Source organism: Ictidomys tridecemlineatus, chromosome 5 (assembly GCF_052094955.1).
Source record: "Ictidomys tridecemlineatus isolate mIctTri1 chromosome 5, mIctTri1.hap1, whole genome shotgun sequence".
Lineage (NCBI taxonomy): Eukaryota > Metazoa > Chordata > Mammalia > Rodentia > Sciuridae > Ictidomys > Ictidomys tridecemlineatus.
The window spans coordinates 33061257-33082186 of NC_135481.1; the positions used below are offsets into that span (position 1 = coordinate 33061257).

The 20930-nt window shown below is 42.4% G+C and overlaps 1 protein-coding gene across 5 annotated transcripts in view; it reads left to right on the forward strand.

The window, feature by feature from the left end:
* The first annotated feature begins 3231 nt into the window (after positions 1-3231).
* LOC144377748 (uncharacterized) overlaps positions 3232-20930 on the forward strand; it is a 244077-nt gene continuing 226378 nt past the window's right edge. The window contains exons 1-4 of one of the 5 annotated variants that reach the window (XR_013438791.1): positions 3232-3535; positions 5840-5896; positions 11545-11619; positions 12904-12963. Coding sequence is in view for 3 of the 5 variants with exons in the window: in XM_078049653.1 (XP_077905779.1) it covers positions 11597-11619 (23 nt within the window). In the remaining 2 variants the exon portion in view is untranslated. The other 4 variants (XM_078049653.1, XR_013438792.1, XM_078049655.1 and 1 more) reach the window with 4 other exon arrangements.

Below are 20930 nucleotides of genomic sequence, written 5' to 3' on the forward strand. Positions count from 1 at the left end.
AGAAGAACTGAGTTCAAGTCCTGATTCTGTCGCCAGTCACCATGTATTTATGGAACTTTGCTCAGATTACTGATCTCTGGAGGCCTTAGCTACGTTATCTGAAAAAAGTAGAAAATGGGGAAATACTCACTTTATCATAGAGCAGGATGTGGGGAGGACAAAATACATGACAGAAGGCTTTCTAAAACTGCAAAGTGCTAAATTAGTGCTCTTGTTGGTGTCAAGCATGTGTACCAGCTGTTTTCTCTTCCTCTTGTTCATCTCTCTGTCCCTCAGGGCACAAGCTCTGCCCCTATATTGCATGTATCTGAACCCCACAGAGGGCTGGTTTGCTGATTCAATAGTCATAGCCTTTCAGATCCACAGTGGCTCTTCAGAACAAGAGCTGTGGAGAGGCGAGGAGTACAGAATCCCAGGCTGGACCTGGAGGTTTGTGCTGTACTTCTAATGAAGGTGATTTCTGGTAATCATTGGTGTTGAATACCTCCATTGTGCATTCTCCATCATTTTTATGATAAGAAAGATGTCATCTGAGTAGCATCTGCAGAATCCTGGCTGAGAAGTGAGTTGGTTTAAAGCATTTCATTTCAGATTACTCATAAAGATTCCAGTGGCACTGTACCTTCATTCCACCTGGCAGTCAATTCTCTTCAAGCACACAATAGCCTAAGTGTCATCTTTTGAGCCTAACTACTGCAGTTTAAAAGTCCCCTGAACCCGAACAAAAACATTTGTTTTCTTCTAAGTGTGAGCTTCTTTACAGCTGGGTTTAAATTCCTTTTATGTCTGTTCTGAAATGCAGCTTATGTTAGCCAGTCACAGTGACAGACTTTCCTCGCCCTGCTTTTCTCTTAGGACCCAGAAGTAGTTCACCAGTTGACATACAAAGGGCAGTTGCAGGCTTGATCTGACTGACAGCTTATAGGCTGTCTTAGCCCAGCGTTCAAGGGGAGATGGAGCTCTCATTTAGTATGACGTCTTGCTATCTGGAGAAAATTTGTCCTGGTATGGGCAGGAATTTTCACTCACCTGAGGAAAACTGACATCTTTCAATACTTATGATGCACCACCAACATGTTTTCTCCCTTTTTGGCCAGTGACAACAGGAAAGCATTTTTTACTCTCGTGGAACAAAACTGACATTTTTACTTTGCTATTATCTTTGCAATGTGGGGATATTATTTTTCTTAACACTAAATTTTTAGGGCATTGGTTACAAAACCATCCATCTGAGGATTTTATTTAATAATAATAATGAGATGAGTATGATTTTCTTTTGCTGGGAAGGAAGGCATTGTGGAAAGAGCTCTAGTTCTAAATTCAGAAGATGTGGGCTTGGCTCTTCTACTAATTATCTTGATGACCTTGGGCAAGAAATTTAACCTTTTGTAAGTCTATGAAGTGGGAGATAATAAGGATTATTGGAATTTCAAATGAGCCATTGCATATGATTGTTGAATGGTATGTAAGTGAAAGGTTATCATCATGGAATAATTATTGTTTTAGCTACTGTGAGATGGAAGGTACATTTTGAGTTTCTTGGATTTAGTCAACAGGCTCTGTAAGATTCTTACTCTTGTAACTGCATAGAATGGTGATAATTCTCCGTGCTACACAGTGACCTTCCTAGTGGTGTTATTGTCCTATGATGAGAAGGAGGAAGATCGGGTTCCTTGACGAATACATTTACACTCAGCTAGATGGTGACTTCCTGAAATTCTTCCAGTCCTGAAATCATAGTAATAATTGCTGTGGTCTGAATGTTTGTGTCCCCCCACCATCAAGTTCATAGGTTAAAATCCTGGCCTCCAAGATGACGGTATTAGAAAGTGGGGTCTTTGGGGGGGGTGATTAGGTCATGATGGTAAAGCCCTAGGACTTGAATGGGATTAGCACCCTTATAAAATAGGCCCAAGGGAGCTCTGTCGCTCCTTCCACCATGTGAGGACAGAACAACAAAGAGCCATTTATGAACCTGAGAGTGGGCTCTCACCAGACACTGAATCTTCTAGAACTTAACTTTGAACTTCCCAGTCTCCAGAACTGTGAATAATGGATTTCTACTATTTATAAACCACCTAGTTTATGGTATAAAATACCTAGTTTATGGTATTTCATTACACCAGCCCAAACAGACTAAGACAATGATTTCCAGCCTTAGTAATTGCAATAAGTCTAAGGAATTCTTGGATTCTAGACAATGACTCATTCATTCACGTCAGAGGCAGTGAGGAGAGAACAACAAGGAAACAGGTGATACCATGCCTAGGGCTTGACAAATAACAGTTGCTTGGTTGGATCAGTTGACAGAATATTATTCTAACATCTCCTTGGGTCTTTTGTGTCAATTCAGTGTAACTGACACTAAGATAATTAGGGGCCCAAGTGCTATGTAAGAAAAATGTATAGAGCACATCTATCTCTGTCCTGAGGAGCTTACAGACTTGTTAATCTTGTCTTTTTTTGGTGCCGCCACTCTATCAACTATATCCATATTCATATATGCATCTATATTTATATCTGTATCTTGCTTAAATCTACTTTGGAGGGGATTGTGCTCTTTACGAAAGAGGTGTTCCACAGCTGTCTGACTAGGAAGCAAGTCTAGCTGCCCCAAAGTTGGGCTCAGAGAGGACTGAGATCTGCAATTGATGTATCAAGGATAAATGATAAAATGTGAAGAGAACATTTGGCCTTCGGGTGGATTGGTGGAAATGAGGACAGTGTTTGGGATTAATGATAACTCTTGTGTGACTATGTCGGTACATTAGTTACAAAATGATCTGGTCTACCTAGTCATATGGCTCCATCCTGGGCAGATACTGACAGACTAGGTGCCACCTCTCTTTTTCAATACGAGGCCTTTGACACTGCTGTTTAAGGGAATATCAGATCCTCCAATGAGGCTGTACTAATAGCTTCTGTTGTCATGGTCCCATGAATGCTTCTCGCTTGCTCCTTCACTCATTAATACATTTGTTCATTCAATAAATATTTACTGAGTGTCTACGATATTCCAGGGACCACTCACAATATTACCGACCAAACATGATAACAAGGACATGATCATTGCTTTCATGAACCTTACCATTTACTATTAAAGAAATGTGAATGGGTTAAAATGATTTCTGAAATGGACACACATATACCTGCAATAAGTGCTGCAAAGAAGGACAACCAGGTCCAGAGGAGGATGTCAGGGGAGATCTAAGAGTGGAGCATAAGGAAAAAAGGTGTGCAGGAGGGCTCTCCAGTCAGAGGAGATACCACACACAAGGCCTCTTCTCTGTTGGTCTGAGGGAAGGCAGAGTCCAGAGTATAAGAGGGAGCAGAAGCAGGGTGACCTGAGATTGGAGAGGAAGGGACGAGCCTTCGGAGATCAGGGCTAGAGCCAAGGATGTTAAGTATATAAAAATGAGAAAGAGTTTTAAGCAAGGGCACCCTGTGGTAGGATTTACAACTTGAAGTTTCCTTTGGCTCCTGGTTGAAGAGGAATTGGAGGGGGACCCGATCGCTCCGGCTGCAGGATTGCGAGGTAAGCTGCTGTCTGGGTCTCTGGAAGAGAAGGCAGTAGCTGTGGCCTAGAATAATGGACATGGATGGAGGGCAGTGGTGAGACTGGGAGACACTGAGGAGGCAAGCCTTGAGGGAGGGGTTGCTTATGAGGCTCCAGAGAGAGAAGGAAGGAGGTGAGTTCAAGGACTCAGGCGGGCTGGCCAGGAAGAAAGAAGGAAGGCACAAGCTGTACCTGGGCAGTACCAGGAGAGAGCAGCAGGCGGGCTTTTAAGTTTTTTATTCGTTATACTTTATGAATACTGCACTAAGCCTAATTTGTCCAAATTGGTTTCAACTTTTAAGAAGCTTTGCTTTTGAGGTTAACTGTGTTGGGTTTATTGAACTCCTGGGTTCAGATCTGATTGATTTTCAGGTCTGTGTGTCTGTGCCTATGTAGAGAGATGGATATTTAGTGCTTGGGCTCTGAGTTTCCACCCCCTTTTGCAATGTGAATTTCAAGGCCGTGAATAGTACTTCCCCGGTCCCCTCTCTCCATTCCCCTTCACTGACTTTCACCAATGAACCAGAAAGTGCAGCTAGCCTGAGGCTGTCGAACACCTTTCCAGTTTCCATTTTCAGTTCTTTGGTCATTCTCACCTTGGGTGTTAGGATGGGTTAGGCTTCTTTCTGGATGCATGATCTCACCTGTTTGTGAGGGTCCTTCAGGAATTGAGAGGGCAAGGACACCACTGTAGGCAGCTTTAATTTTATTTGCCACCCAACTGAGGCAAAACTGTGACCCACACCATCCCGACCCATTGAAGTTTCAAAGTTTTAGAGCCAAGTGCCTTACGTGTTATTTTTATTGTATGAAACGGAAATTCGTATTACAACAATCTCCTTTTCATACAATAAAAATAACAAGTACTGTCATTACAAGAACGAAGCGTTGTCTTGACATTTTCGGGGGGAACTGATATGAAGAAATGCTTTTAATCACATGAAATTTACTGCTCCTGAGTAGTACATCCAATTGTCTTTCCACCTAATTGACCTATAAATGCAAATTTATTGAGCATTTATTATGTGCTGGGCATGGTGCTGGAGAGGAAGAATGAGAAATTCAGTGATGAGTCCAGTCTTGGCTTAGCAGTGCTTCTCAAATGTTTCTGTGAAATACCCTGGTGGTCAAGAAGACTGAAGGAGAATGGGAAGCAAACTTTTGCTTGGGATGCTGCTGGTGGTGGCAGAGGCAGCAGGACTTGAATTGTCTTGTCATATCTCCCTTGATATTTATTTGAGGACTTTTGTTTTAGTTAAAATTTCATGCACATCTTGCCCTTGAATCTATTATGTATCCATACTTGTTTAAATATTAAGTGTCCCCTAATGTAAGGAAAAAAACCAACAACTGTTAGTCTAGTTTAAATACATCATGCTTATTCTGTAACCCCGTGAGTTCCCTGAATACACCTGAGAGCCCCCAGGTGTAGGTGCCATGAGAAACACAGGGAAGAGAGCTCAACGTTAGGTGGGAGATAAGATACAGATGATAACAACGCAATGGAGAAAAGAAGTGGTGTATAGTTTGAGACAATAATAGAAGACTTTAAAACTGGGTTTTGAAGGAAGAATTAAGAATGAATCTCACTATAACGTATATCCATAAGACATCAATTAAAAAATGTAAATAAATAAATCAGTAGAGGAAAGGGAACAGAGAGAAGTAGGAGGGTAAGGGTAAAGGTAAGTACTGGAAAGTTAATTGCAGCAAATTATACCCCAAGCATTTATAATTATATCAAAATAAATCCTACTATTATGTATAACTATAAAAAAAAAGAATTTTGATGGGGCCAAGAGAAGCTTTCCAGGAATTGAAAATTGCATATGTAAATGTATGGAGGTTTGAAATAAAATGACTTGTTCAGGGAATGGTAAGCAGTTCCCAATTCTAAGAGTTTTGAGTTTGTGGGAAGGGAAGGAGCTAGGAGAGGAGTTTGAAGTCAAATTGAAAAAGATATTAAATGTCATACCAAGAGTCTGAAGCAAGTGCTGAAGCCACTGATTCTGTGGGTGCTGAGAAACAGTTTAAATTTTTTTTTTTCACTGTGGAAGCATGGGTAGGTTTATGTCCTAGGAATATCACTGAATAGGACAATTAGAGTAGGAGGGTATCAACTCCAGAATCCCCTTTGTTCTCTGTGGGGCAGCCCACTCACTCCTGATTCTCATTAAATCTTGAGATGGGGTCTTGCAATCGGTATGTTCAAATATTTCATTTAAAATCTGAGTGCAATTGGCCAGAGTTGGGATTTGCTGATCTTCGGTGATCCTTTCACAGTGCACGTGAGGAGAGGTGGAGACCTGGAGAGGTGGAGCCATTTTCCAATGTCACCAGGTAATTATTGGCAGAAGCAGAACTCAAACATGGTCCTTCTACTCCCAGTCACGAATTCCCCCCACTAACACGGGGCCAGGAGTTTTGACCCAGGTCGAATTTCTCGGTTCACCTTCTCCCTTGCATATTTCCCCATCCCTGAAAGGCCTGGGGGAGGACAGGGTTGTTTTGCAAGGTACTGAAAGTTCTGTGACCCAGCCAAGGTCAGTTCTGCATTCCTATTAACATACTGTGGATAATGGATGTCTAAAAGTCTGAGGGCATAAATATTTTAATGTAGCCATACTGTGTCGCTGTTTCTTTCAGACCTGCACTTCCATTTTTTATTTACTTTTATATGTTGCTGGCATAAGGCCACAAGGTTTTCCATCAACAGAAATGGCTGCTGATTGAAGCGATTTGCTTTCTCCCCTAGCGCTGCAGAGAGACCCATTCTCCAAAGCAGGTGTTTTTAGATCAGGATGGGCTGTGGGACGACACAGTAGGGAATACACTTGGTAAAGCAGTGCCATAAATTGGACTGGTGTCGGCCTCCTGATTTAATGCTTTGCTCTATTTGGTCATGAATTATATATTCTTTTTTCAGATTGATCATTTCTCCTGTTGATAAAGGGACAGTGCTCTACCAAGTGGTTTTGGCCCCTGACCTAAGAAATATACTGATGCATCAAAATTCCTGAGCTGACAACTTGGATGAACTCTGAAAACTGTAAATCTGCAAAGCCAGAAAGGCCAGGCAGGCCTTGTGTGATACAACTCTCCTCTCACTTAGTATTCATTGACTACCATCATGGCCGTGCAATTCCTCGGCTCCTTTTTACCCAACATAATTTGCAAATTGATTGTTCTTCCTTGGGAGCCTTTCTTAATTAAATAATAGCTGCAGTTATTACCCACAGACAAAGGAGACATATTAGTGTCTTGGCAGAGGACAGTCTCAGCTCAGTGGATTTTCATCTGTTGCCAGTCTTGCCATGGACTGTTGTATGTGAAGCTCTGGGTGGTTCCTTCTCCAGGAATGGACTTGCGTTCCTTGTCCATAAGGAGCTAGAATCCAGTGAGTCAATGGTAATGTCCCATAATAACGCATGAATAGAGTGCCTTTGCTTTTCAAGATATTTATTTCAAGCAAGTCCCCATTCCATTGTCATACTCTGGGTGAAAAACCACTGCAGTCTCCATTTAAATCTGATGAGAAAACCAAAGCAGGGGGAATTTAGAGGTTTTCCCAAGCTTATCCAGAAAAATGAGAACCAGGACTAGGATATTGAACGGGCGACCTGCTTCCTTGTTGACTCAGACCCAAATGTACTCATTCAGGACCATTTTCTAAAACCCAACTGTGATTGGCTCCAGTGGAGGGAAAGTAAACAGATGGCTTCTATGGGCATCAGCCTTTTCACCAGATCCATGGTTCTGAATCCTTGATAGGTTTCAGAAACATCTTGGAAACTTGTTCCCAAAGTACAATCACCTGAGCCACAACAGCCTTGGGTGCTGACAGGTCTGGGATATGCCTCCACATCCGCATTTTCAAAAGTTCTTTGGGTAAAGTGATGGTCACCTAGGGTGGAGAATACAAAACAAGGCATTTGTCTTACCCAGGCTCGCTCAGGGCATTGTGAAGTGGAACCTGGACTCCTGACACATGGACCCAGTCAGCCTGGAGATGTGTGAGAAAGTCGGTTTCATTATCAGGAGTACTCCAGAGCCCTGAAAAAGGAAGAGCACAGTTTCTGCTTCCAGGAATCATACTGGTGCCCCTGAAACCATGTGTCTATCTCCTGGGGTTAGGCTATGCTCAGGTTTAGGCTATGCCACTCTAGTAGCTGCAACAAGAAAGCCTGTCCCCATATCTTCACTGGATCTTTCTTATACTCCTCCCTTCCCATCTCACATTTAAATCCCTTCCTCCATCAAAATCCTTGAGTCTCCTCCAAGGCTCAGCTCACATGCATTTTTCTCCACTTCCTCTCTCAGGGGGATACTCTTTCCTCTCTGTTCTCTATCACTTTGTACCTCTATGGATTTATTTTATTTTTATTTATTTATTTTTTGGTACCGGAGATTGAACTCAGGGGCAATTGACCACTGAGGCACACCCCCACCCCTTTTTTGTATTTTATTTAGAGACAGGGTCTTCCTGAGTTGCTTAGCGCCTTGCTGTTGCTGAGGCTGGCTTTGAACTCATTATCCTCCAGTCTCAGCCTCTTGAGCTGCTGGAATTACAGGTGTGAGCCACTGCACCTGGGTGTAACTTCTGGATTTTATTGAGCCACCATAGTAAAAATCATTTTTCATTCTTTGGGTTAAATTTCCTTTCCATTTTTGTGTCCCTCCCAGTGGCTAACCCAGAGCCTCAAACAATGGTAGTGCAGAGTATTAATTTGCTGAGTTAAGTTGACTAATTGTACTCTTATTATATCTGAGCCACTGGTTCAAAAGACCCTTCACTGATTAAAAACAGTAATTAGTGATGTTCAAACTTAGAATACACATCTCCATCAATAACTCTATCCTTCGACAGTTTTAAAAACATAAACCTAATATCCATATACAAAATTAACTCATAATAGAAGAGGAAATAATTGCTGGTTTCAATGATGCGTTCACATTGGCCATTGGTAAGTAGGTCATTGGTACAGATCTCAGATGTAATTAAATGTTAGGTTATCAGTGTGAACCAGGATTGTCCCACACAGCTATCCTGCGACTGTTAAGTGCTGAGTACTTGTCCACCTGCATATTACCCTGGAGATGACTTTGGCTTTGTTTTTTCTCCCCATTTTATTTAGAGACTCTGTACTTGTCCACCTGCATATTACCCTGTCTCTAAAATAAAATACAAAAAAGGACTGGGGGGTGTGCCTTAGTGGCCGACTACCCCTGAGTTCAACCTCTGGTGCCAAAAAATAAATAAATAAAAATAAAATAAATCCATAGAGGTACAAAGTGATAGAGAACAGAGAGGAAAGAGAGTCCCCCAGAGAGAGGAAGTGGAGAAAAATGCATGTGAGCTGAGCCTTGGAGGAGACTCAAGATTTTTGATGGAGGAAGGGAATTTTAAATGTGAGAGGGGAAGGGAAGAGTATAAGAAAGATCCAGTGAGGATATGGGGACAGGCTTTCTTGTTGCAGCTACTAGAGTGGCATAGCCTAAACCTGGGGCATTTCGTCAAGGAGACATCAGGAGGCAAAACCTATTCCTGACCCATCTGCTCCCTTAACTCCACCACCCCCATCCTGAATGCTAGCAAAACATTTCACAGAGTTGTGAGCTGAGGGTGGCTGCTTCAGCGGGGTATGAACCCTTGCTTGGAAATATGGAAGGTCATAGCTGGTGTTAGGAGAAAGTTCTTCTCGCTCTTCCTTTGTTCTCCCTCCTTCTTGTAGATCCTGGAGACAGGCTTCAGGATCTGCTGCATCGGGCTGCTCGCTCCTCCTGTATAACTTTTCTAGCCATATTTTTCTGGGCAGGGCTTTAAGAAAAAACTCAAGGTCAACTGTAGCCAGGCTCCATTTTTCATGTAAGGGTTACACGATCTTGTTGAGTCTACAGAGATGATGCATCCTGCCTAGAAAAGCAAAACTGTGGCAAAACTGCCTCCTGATCTAGTCTTGATGTGGCAATGGGCCTGCAGGGTGCCATATCTGCCATCTCACAGTGGGTAAAATCTTAGCTCCAGCCATGGCCTTGAATCTGAGCTGTTGGTAAATAAGACATACCTGGGATTGGGTGCGTCACAAAGCTCCTCGTTGGAGCAACACTGAGGGTTGTTAAGAAAAGTAAGTCATCAAGACCAACAAATCTGTCCTCAGACATTTGAAGGCTCCCTGTGAGGAAGGATGAGAGAACTTGCCCTGCAAGACCCTATTGGGTAGAACTGGATCAGGTCACAAATACTTATTTCCCCAAACTGCCTTCCTTCTCCAGGTGCTGGCCATGCTGGCTGGCCTCTTATTCTATATGCATGCAGTTGCCTTTGCTGGAATACTCTTTGCATCCCTTCCCCCTGCCCGAAAAATCTAGACTCCTCCCCTTTGGGTACCAGCCTAAAGATCACTTCCCAGAGCAAGAAGCTTCCCTTGAAATGTCTAGACCAGGGATTTTCTACATCAGCACTATTGAGATTCTTGGACCTCTTAATTCTTTCTTGAGGGGAGGCTCTCTGGTGCACTGTAGGATGTTTCTTAGCAGCAGCATTCCTGTCCCTTACCCACTGGGTGCCAGTAGGTAGCATCTGCTCTGTTGTGATAATACAAAATACCTCCAGATATCTGAGTGTTTCTTAGGGATTAAACCACCTCATTCCTGTCCTCTCCCCATTAATTGAGAACCGCTGTTTTAGACTGTATGTCCCTTTGGTTACACCTGTGAAATTCTTCACCCTCTAGACCTCTTACTGCTTGTTTCATGTCCATCTCCTTCACCCTGTCAGCTCCTTGGTGGCAGGGACAGGTTCTAATATTCTCTGCTGCACCTGACCTTTCAAGTCATTACAAGTCAGTGTCAGGATGGACTGGTTTTAGCTCAGAGCTGTCCACAGCCAGCATAGCCTTCTCTGATTTTATCGAATTTCCTACAACCAGAGGGGTCTGAATGAGGCACAGTCATTTGTTGTGAATGTTGTAGAGGAGATTTAAGCCCTGAATGGGTGATCTTGAAATTTCCTTCCAGTTATGAGATTGTATGGAATTTTGGCTCTCTGCCACCCTATGGGTAACTAATTAAATCACAAGGAGGAGGCCAACTCTCCCTCTATGGTCAGGTGCTAAGTGTTCCCAAGAAGAGGCTGATGTAACAGGGAGAGTGACCTTTGAGTGGATCAAGAGTCACATGAATATGGAATGCTTTTCTCCCCTCTCAAGAGGTCATTTGACCCATATCCTAAGGGCTAGGATCATGCTTGAAGGGTTTAGAAAACATCCTGTTCAAATTCCCACCCTGCACTCTAGCAAGCAGAGCTGTGTGGCTTTCTGGTGTGTGATGTGGGTGAGGGAGGGAGTCTAGCACCCTTCGCGGGCAGGGTGGAAGGTGCCTGGGTCAGAATTCTTCAGACTTGAAGGTTACAGCATTGTGCTTTATTGCTTTATTTTTATTTCCTCTTTCCTTCTAGCATTCCTCCCCACCAATGGGACAAAGAAAAGTAAGCAGAGACAGTTGTGCACTCTCCTGGCCTATACTTGAATCCAAGGGCTATAAAAGAATTGCCTTGGACTTCTTTCTCATGCATGATCTCAATCTTCTTCACAACCCAATGAAGGAGGTGGGATTCCATCTACTTTCTGAAGAAGCAACTGAAGGGGTCAGCAACTTGCTCAATATCACATAGCTAGGGAGGAGCCTGGGGCAGAATCCATCCATGTCTCCTGTGCCCTTTCCATGCCTACCAGGAGCAAAGTAGAAACCTTCCACCCTAAGCCTCTGTGTCAAAAAAAAAGTCCCAGGGAACTGGCATCACCGTGATGAAAACTATCACTTAAACTCAAATTACTGCTGCTTTTGTGACTGCTTCTTAAGCTCTTCCTATGACTTGACTTGATTATGCCTTTGCAAAGCTCTCTTTATATGTCTGCAGCTGAACTTTCTAAAATCATCATACATCTGAATTAACATAGTGAATTGAGCCCATGTTTATTTCTCTCTAGAAGCAAAATAAAAGAAGAGAAATAAGGAAATGCTAATCTGCAAGGACAAGAAATGGAGAAACAGGATGATAGAAGGTGGGTAAAGTATGGGAATAAAATAGGGTGCAGGGATGGAGGGGTGGGGGAAGTCACCAAAATGCAAGGCAGTTCCCGCTGGAGAATCTCAGAAAGAATAAAGGTAGAGGAAGCAATAAGGTCATCCAGATTCTTTCCACCTCCCACCTCAGGCGGCTGACCCCTCCTCATTGGCCTCAGCAGACCATCTGAGTGAAGTATACTCTGCAGAATATGAACCTGAAAGGCCCTGACTTCAGATATGCCAGATATAGCCAAAGCCTGGGCAGAGACACTGGGGGAAAAGAGGGGCTTCAATAAGTTTGCACTTGGAACAAACAGTAGGAGTCTACCAACCGTGTTCTCCTGCTTGGCTTTTTGACTTCTAGAAGTCAGGCTTCTACCCAACATCCCAGGACAGAGATTAGATGATTATTCTCAGGGAAACTAAAGTAAAAGAAAAGACCTAAAGAACTAGATATTTTGGATGTCCTTCATCCAAAATATGGAAGATTTGATTCACATTATCTTCTATGGTGGCCCGTGGTTCACAAGTCCTACCCCATGCATATACACCATCCATTCATTGATTAGATGACTTATTCTAGAAGACCTTAAATTATAATATTGCTTAAATCAGATCTTTCTTTGTACCAGAAAAATAATTTGATGGCTGATGAGACATCTTTGCAAACTTAATGTTTGAATTTGATGACATTCTAGTTGCAAAAGCCTTATTATTATTATTATTTTAACATTTTGGCCTCCTCCATTACAAAGTCGCCCCTTTTCTGCTCCTACATTCCACTCCACACTCCACCCTCCACCTGATCTTCTAGTTAGGTTGTGTATATATGTTTGTTTTTAATTCTCATGAAGATTAAAACTTGGATCCACTTCATGGGGACTGACAGACCTAAGTCTCACTATCTGTTACTTGATACTAGCTTGGCTATTTCATTAGTTATTTTCGTTGTGTTGAGGTTTTTTGTGTTTTATGCCATTTTCTCCCACCTTAATCTTTGAAGCCTTCAAGCATGATCCTGGCTTCCTGGGAATAAATAACAAGTTCTTTGAAGCTTTTTGTACTCTTGCCAGATTCCATTATCTAGAAATATGTTGGCATCTCATGTAAACATATGTTTATATTTCGATAACTCAATGAGTTCTTATGTATGATTTATTATTATATCTGAATACATCTACAAAATATGGCTTTGTTTACAGGTGTGATCTGTTATAAACATCTACATTTTTATTCCACTGGTATGTGTGTCCAACAAAGAATGTGTTATTTTCCTTTAGGAATAAAACTGCATCATTTGTGAAGATTTAATAGAGATGAGTATGAACAGTATTTATTAAGTAAGTACTTTCAACACAAAAAGCAGTCTAATGTTCAAGGATGATGTTCTGAAACATTTCAAGATGACCCCTAGCTCCAGGGCTAAAACAAATTTGAAAAAGTGGTCAAGTGCTGATTCCTGTGGATACTTTGCAAAGAAGGTGGTGTGGTGGAGTAGAAGTGGGTTAAAGTTTGAAGCCAGAAAACTGGCGAGCTCAAGGTCTGCCTTTATCAGCTAATGTGATCTTGGATAAGTCACTTCCTCTCCCTGTGAGTCCTACTTAAAATAGAGATCATACTAATCATCTCACAGTTCGTGAGGCATTGAATTAATACACAGATATTTTTTACTGTATCTTGTTATATATCTTTTAATTGCTCTATAGCCAACCTTGTTTTTTTCACTCTATTGGTTTCTGTGTTTTGGGCATAGTACTTCTTCAATAAACATTTGTCAGATGATAAATTAAAGAATGAATTTGTGAGGCAGCATTTAAAAATATGTTTGCAGCCATTTGAATGATTTACAGATCTTTATTTACAGAGGTGAAAGTTGACTGCTCAGATTTTTTAAAGTCTTTCCTGATTTGGTACACTAAATGGCAAGATTGATTATGATAAATTGTCATTATCCCGCTTGAATATAAGTCACAGATTTGGGGAATCTTAGAGATAAAAATCTTCTTTTTACATACAAGGAAACTGAAGCTCAGAGGCCCTTAGAAATCAGTGAATTTATTTTATTTTCCCCTTCCATAGATGTAGAGTGATTGTAGATACATGCACAAAAAACCAAACCAAACCAAAACAAAACAAACAAACAAACAAAAAAACCCAAAATAAAAAAACATACCTTTTAAAACATTTTTGGAGGATTGTGCTAAGCCTTGGAGAAATAATCATCAATAAGACAGACCACCTCCTTGGAGGAACTCATAATCTAGGCAGGCAAACCACACAACCAGCATGCTGTCAATTATGTGACGTGGTAATGGAATCACTGGGGCAGAGGGAATTGCCAGAGGGAAGCTTAGAGAAGAGGTGTCCAGAAGCAGACGCTAAGGTGAGGGCAGATGAGTCATTAAGGAAATGCTTCTGGGAGGGACTGAGAAGGGGAGTATAATGGGCAAGAGAGGGTCAGGAGAAGATGATAGTACAGATGAGATTTCTGCTCATGTCCCCTGGAGGAGAGGTTAGCCTGATCCTGCAGGGGAGCCCTCAGAGGAAGCCTACTCCTGGGCTCACTCTCATAGTCTCATGTTCATTGGCCACTGGCTAAGGGTCGTGAGGTGTAGGGCAGGGAAGATATTTTGACCTATCCTCCCAGGCACATCATGCCTTTGAAATAATGAACAAACCAGCTCTAAGTGCCAGGGGTGTTGTCTTCTGAAGAGAAATAGAGGTGTGGGCTATCAGAAGTGAAAGCATGCAAAAAATGGACACCAGGTATGCAGAAATAACAACAGAGATCTGAGGGCCTCTGGAAAAGCACTGGCAGCAGCCACTGCACCTGAGATCACGAGAGGGATTTGAAGTGGGTGGGAAGGGCGTTTCAGGCATGCGTTATAGAATGAAAAAGGATCCTGAAGTATGTGGAGGGATATGGCCTTATGTCTGGTAAGAAGTAAGAAGCTGAGAGATGAGCTTGGAAAGGAAGGCTTACTTGGCTGACTTCAGATTGTGTGTTTCTTTTTTTTTTCATTTTTTGTAACTTGATGATTTAAGTTCTAAGAAAAAGAGATCCACTCAAGGTATCTCAAATAACAGACGGCTTTTTGTAAGGACATATGTGCTCAAGAACCTAAGAAAGGCCTTACCCAAGGATGAGTAAGAAAAGTAGAAACAGGCTTCAAGTAACTATAACGACAGTACTAGCAGGACTCATGGACATCACCCTAGTGACGCTGCTGTGGGGGCTTCATGTGTCCGTTCTAATCTGTTTTAATCCCCATAGGGTGGTGGTTGGTTTGTTTGTTTTTTTCTCCTCTTTCTTCTCTGTATACCTTTTGCTTATCTTGGTTTCTGACAATCTGCGTTCCTCCTTCCTTGTAATTCTAATTGGCCTCTGCACTCATGGCCTCTTCTATACCCAAAGCATTTCTCTATCTTAACTTGTACTTGTGCACCCATTTCAGCCCACCTTCTTCTCTCAGCAAATCTGACTTCAGATTCCAGCATGAGCTGATTGGACCAGAAGGTATTTCCTAATAGGTGATGGCATAGGTTTCTGTCCTAAGTTCAGATGCACAGTACTGGTCCAATTGTGCCCAAGTGAAGAAACAAAATAGCATGATATAATAATGGTAGCTACAATTTACTTGGCACTGTTCCAAGCATTTCACATCTATTATTTCATTTAATCATACACTCATTTTATGAAAACATGCATTCTATTTACATCTATATTTATTTGATCATTTCATAGGTTGTCTAAAATTACCTTCCTTATGAGGAAATTATGACTTAGAGGGTCACCTAACTAGTATGTGGTGAACTTCTTCTTACAAAGGGGTATGAATAAGTCAACTTAGAAGAAGCTGTGGACAGGAAAGGACCCAGCATGGGTGTGTCATGTCAGTAGACTTGGTTCCATGTGAAAGAATTTGGAATATATCTGATGGCAGTTACTAAACTACATTCTATTAACGTAGAATGAAGTCTGAGGTCTTATCTGGTGCCAGGCTTGAAATAAAGAGTTGATTCAATACTCCTCTGGTGGAAAAAAAAAACAAGAATATTCTGTTTATTGCCTTTCCTACATAATATATTCTACCAGCACCAGTTTTGACACATTAAATTGTTTTGGGTGAGAAGCAAGTGTTTCTAGCTGCTGTGTAGACAAGTCAGGAAGTCAGGAACCAGTGGCGATGGTCTCCATGAACAAAGGCTTTCTGTATTTCCAGGATAATTGACAGCCGGGTCTATCCTGGTCACCAGGGATGAGCCAGACTTGATGCATGAGGCTGAAGGTACATGGTTCCTTCTTAGGTGAAACAAAAGGCTCAAATTAAGGGACACTGTAGGAATGGTAAACCTGATTTGTCTACCCGGAAACAGGGAGATGGGTGGTAATTATATCTACTTAGGCATTTTCTTAAAAGAATATAATTGAGAACTATATTTCTTGTTAAAAGAAAGAACCACAGGGAGAGGAGACTAATCCCCTACCACCAACACACACAAAGGCTTAAGTTGGCAGGTACAGGTTTTTCTTGTTTGTTTTTGCAGTGCAGGTGATCAAACCCAGAGCCTCACATATACCAGGCAAGTGCTCTATCACTGAGCCACATCCCCAGACCTAGCTCAGCCTTAAAAGTCCCAAAGACTGTGGGAGAGGAGGAGAGAAGGTAAGTGTGGATCCTACTCAGGGCCTCTCCTTGCACTAGCCTGTTAATAACTCAGCGCAGATCACTTTCTTAACCCAATTCCAGAGATTCCATGAGCACTTTAAGTCTGGGACCTGAGTCTGAGACATGACCAGTCTGGTGACCCACCACTCTCCTTATTTTTTATTCTATCATAGAGAAAAGAATCATACACATTCACTAAAGAGAAGGATGAAACTCATCCTGAAAATAAAGGGGAGAGATTGAAATATCCCATGCTGTTTTACAGTTCTCCTTAGATTGAGTACTTGTGGGATGTGGGAGAAGAACCCTGGTCTGAAGGAACTGACTTCTTCGTATCTTGTCAGCCTCTAACCACATGTCTGTGCCTCACTTGCCTTGTCTATAAAATGAGACTTCCAAACTCAATCTCTTAAGCCTCTTTCAGGTTCTGTGGAAACACAGAAACATCTCTAAATATGGAGGACCTGGGCAGCCCAAATTCCCAGAAAAAAAAAAAAATTAAAGATGTAGCAGGAGGGTTGAAAGTACTGTTAATTAAGTTCAGCATCAGTTAGATCGCAATGTGTCCTTTAGATGGTGTGTCAGCTTTCCATTGCTGTGACAAATACCTGAGAAAATCAACTTAAAGTAGGAGAAGAGGTTTTTTGCTCAGTTTTAGAAATTTAATTGCACGGTCACTTTGGACCTATGGTGGGTGTAGTACATCAAGGTGGGAGCACATGGCTGAGTTGGTGCTTACCTCATGGCAGCCAAGAAGTGAAAGAGAGAGGAAGGGGTCAGGGTTCCAATATCCCCTTCAGAGGCACACCCCAATCACCTAACTTTCTTCCACTAGGCCTCATCTCCTAATGTTTCCATTACCTCCCAGAAGTGCCACAGGCATGGGCTTAAACCTTCAAAATGTGGGACTTTGGGGGAACATTCTAGATCTAAACTATTATAGAAAGCTTTGGAAACTAAACATATATATATATATTAGTATACATTGTATTAACTCCCTACTGAAGGTCCCCCTTTCAGGCCACCCTGGCGCTTTCCATCCTCCTTTCTTTCTCATAGTACATTCTGGAGTGTAGATACACCTAGACATTCAAGCCTGGCTGAAGCATGCCATGACACTTCTCAGCCTGGAAAAATAAGTTTGCTATTTACAAACTTACATCACTTGCAAAGATCTTTCAAGGTTCTTTAGTCACTGATCTGGAGCCTCCGGCTTCCTTTGGAGATGCAATTGGAAACACTGTGGGCCTCCGTCTTCTGTTCACTGATCTTCTGCTTCCAGGCTCTGTCTAGCCAAAGGGCACAAGGTTCCTTCTTCCAAGGAGGAGAGAAGACAACTCAGGCAGATCAACACAGCCTTTCTGTGACCTCAATTTTCTCAGGCCTTTCCTAAGGCAGGCATTTTCTCGCTCTTCTTGTCCTTGCTACTGTGCTTGCCCTTGTCTGTTTCCCTCTTTCTTTTTTATGCTTTTATTTTGTTGAGATGTAGGTCCACTGTGTTGCCCAGGCTGGCCTCAGGTAATTGAGCCTCCTGCCTCAGCCTCCCAAGCCTGTGGGACTATAGACATGTGCCACCATTCCTGGCTCTCTTTTTCTCCTGGGACTAGCAAACAACTGGCCTTGCATAGATTTGCCTATTCTGTGATAAATCAAAGAATAAGAGAACGGCAGGAAAAGGAAGGGAAAAGAATAAAGGAAGAGAATGAGAGTTGAATCCCTGAGTCCCACAAGAGGACAATAATGGAGCCATCTCCCAGGTCTAGAGGGGTTTCCAGGTGAGTGTGTGGCATTGGGAGGCTTCCTTTGGGTTTTCATGGCACTATTAGCATCTTTTCCACATTGTGTACCTTTCACGAGAAAAATTCTGCCTCTAGTTAATTTTCTTTGTATGAAAACACACACACAAAAGACATACAGGGAAGCAAATAATGATTGCTTTTTGCTCTGGCTCTTTTCTCTGAAGATCTGTGATAATCTTGGAAAATGCAAATATTAATTCTCATGTTCTTCTCATCTACCACTCTAGGATTTCACTATAGAACAAATTTAGGCCTCATGGAAGAATAAAGCATGCTCAGGGAGACAGTCTCAAGCTTAACTAAGGTAGACTTTACGGGTGATTGTTAGTATTTCCAGTTCTCCTTTTTCTGAAGATGATGACCATGTAGTATGATGTTTCCCATGTCCCTCTAGATGGTTTCCTTCAGAGACAATAAACCATCAGAGCTCATGTTGGAATGGAAGGACCATAAGATCAATGCAGCCTGGGTCACTAAGTCACTATGCCAGGGAAATCTCCCTGGATAGATTATCTTACTTGCAGCAGATTTTTTTTTGTGTGTGTGTGTGTGTGTGGGGGGGGGTGACCTACTAACTTTTCTTGCATCAAGGCACTGAGATTTGGATCTCATTTTTACTGCAGCATAACAAACCTATTTTGACTGATACATAGACTCAGTCTAACTTGCTCTAACTAAAGTGTGCACTGAAACCACACTATGTGTTGTAAAATTCATTCCCCAAACTTCTGACCAGATCCATCTGGAGTGGGGCCCAGGAATGTGCATTTTTAATTTTTAATTTCCTTTATGTGGTGCTGAGGATTGAACCCAGTGCCTCACACGTGTGAAGCAAACACACTACCACTGAGCCACAGCCCCAGCCCCCAAGAGTGTGCATCTTAATTGTATGTTAAATCACAGAAATTTTGGTCCAATTCTATGAATGTGCTATTTCCTGAGGTTCATACATGGAGTAACACCAAGGAGGGTTGGGGAGGTTAATGAACGGTGCTTGTTCCTAAAGTTGAGCTGTATTTCTCCTCACTTTGAAGGCTTCACTTACTTTCCTAGTTTCGTCACGATCAGAAGAATAGCAGAATGGGTTGCAGGAAAGTGGTTAACTAGGAATGTTCTTGTTAACCAAGATCACAGGGAAAAGGAGTGATACCTACTTCATAAGTGTTTTCTGGGGGATTTGGGGAGATAGTTCAATAAAATATGTAGGCCACTTAGCCCTGCAAAACTCAGGTTGACAGTGAGTTGCCACTGGAACAGTATTAAGAGGCAGGACCTTTCAGAGGTGAAGAGGTCATTAGGGCTCCGCCTTCAAGAATGGATTAATGCCACTATCACAGGAGTGGGTTCTTGATAAGAAGAATGAGTTTGGCCAGTTTCCTTTCTCTCTGTCTCTCCCGTGCTCGCTTGCCTTTCCACAATGTTATGATGAGTATGAAGGCCCTCACCAGGTGCCAGTGCCCTACCCTCGGACTTCCAAGTTTCTAGAACCATGAGACAATGAACTTCTAATATTTATAAGTTACTGAGTCCCTGGTAGTCTTTTATAGCAGCAGAAAACAAAGACGAGCCCCTTGCCTGGAACAAAGAAAGTAGTCAGTTATGTACTTTTTTGGAAAAGGAGAAAGGAAAATTGTCTCAGGTATGCCTGCTTTTCAGTAAAAGCAAACCTCATGGATGACCTTCACAGGCCAGGCACAGCTAGAGATGACAAAGCCACACGGTCTCAGCTGCCACGGAGCAGAGAGCAGTAGGGAGCTGGGTCGAGCGTGTGCAGAAATAACCCAGCACCGAGCGCTGCAGTGATAAGGCCTGGGAGAATCGTAAACCCAAAGTACTACGGGAGTTCAGAGCAGGGAGAGATTTCAATTTTCTTTGAATATTGACTTGCTTACTGCCTAGTAACTGTAATATCTTCTAAGAATGACAGTCAGACATTTCTCACAAGGCCTAATGAATCACTCCATTTAGTTGTGACAACAGCAAGGCAAAGAAATATCTTCAAGGGCCCAGACGTTATTTTTCCAGCCTTGTCCCAGGGATATAGTGTTCTTAGAAGTTATGACAAATTAGCTGCTTGTGGCAAATCTACATGAGCCCTTTTATAAAAATGGAAGTCTGGGCCTGAGTTAATGGGTTATTATTGGCAAGGGAAATATAGTTGGGCAGGGAGGGTAGAGCCTGGCAAGGAGAGACTTTGAATAGCAGCAGGAGAGTCCAGCCGTGGCTCCTTGGCAGCTGTTCCAAAGGCTCAGGCTGAACCTTCCTTTAGTCACAGGCCATTCACATTTCGGTGTGCAGCCATTGTTTTGTGCACAAAGGCTGAGGGTGAAGCCACTAGGCAACTGCACAGAACAATGGGAAGTAAGTAACACAGAAGTAATTAAAAATAAAATGAAACAGTAGATGTAAGGAGAATGCAGTGCTTTGGTATGCTTTAACTGGGCTAATTTTTGTGTCACTGATATTGTTTCCCTAGAAGGGAGCCACCATTCATTCCGCACTGCCATGTTTATGCTTCTATGTATCTGAGCTACATTTGGAATCATCAGCCTGTGGGGTGCTTCTGTGCCTGTGGGAGGAAGAACCCATCCCTAAGTCAGGATGCTTAGGATTCAGAACCCTGTCTTGATCCAAAGGAGCAGATAGGCTTTTGTGGTCAAAACTGTAAACAGAACTGCCCTCAAGTGACTTTACATACATGGTCTTCGGTGGTCAGGATGAAGGTGTATAGGGACCTAAGGAAACCAAGCCCCCTGGCTGGGGAGGAGCAGGACCAGAACCAAAGTGGAAGTAGCCTTATTGCAGATCCCTGGTCTTCATTCTTGCCTCCCCACGAAT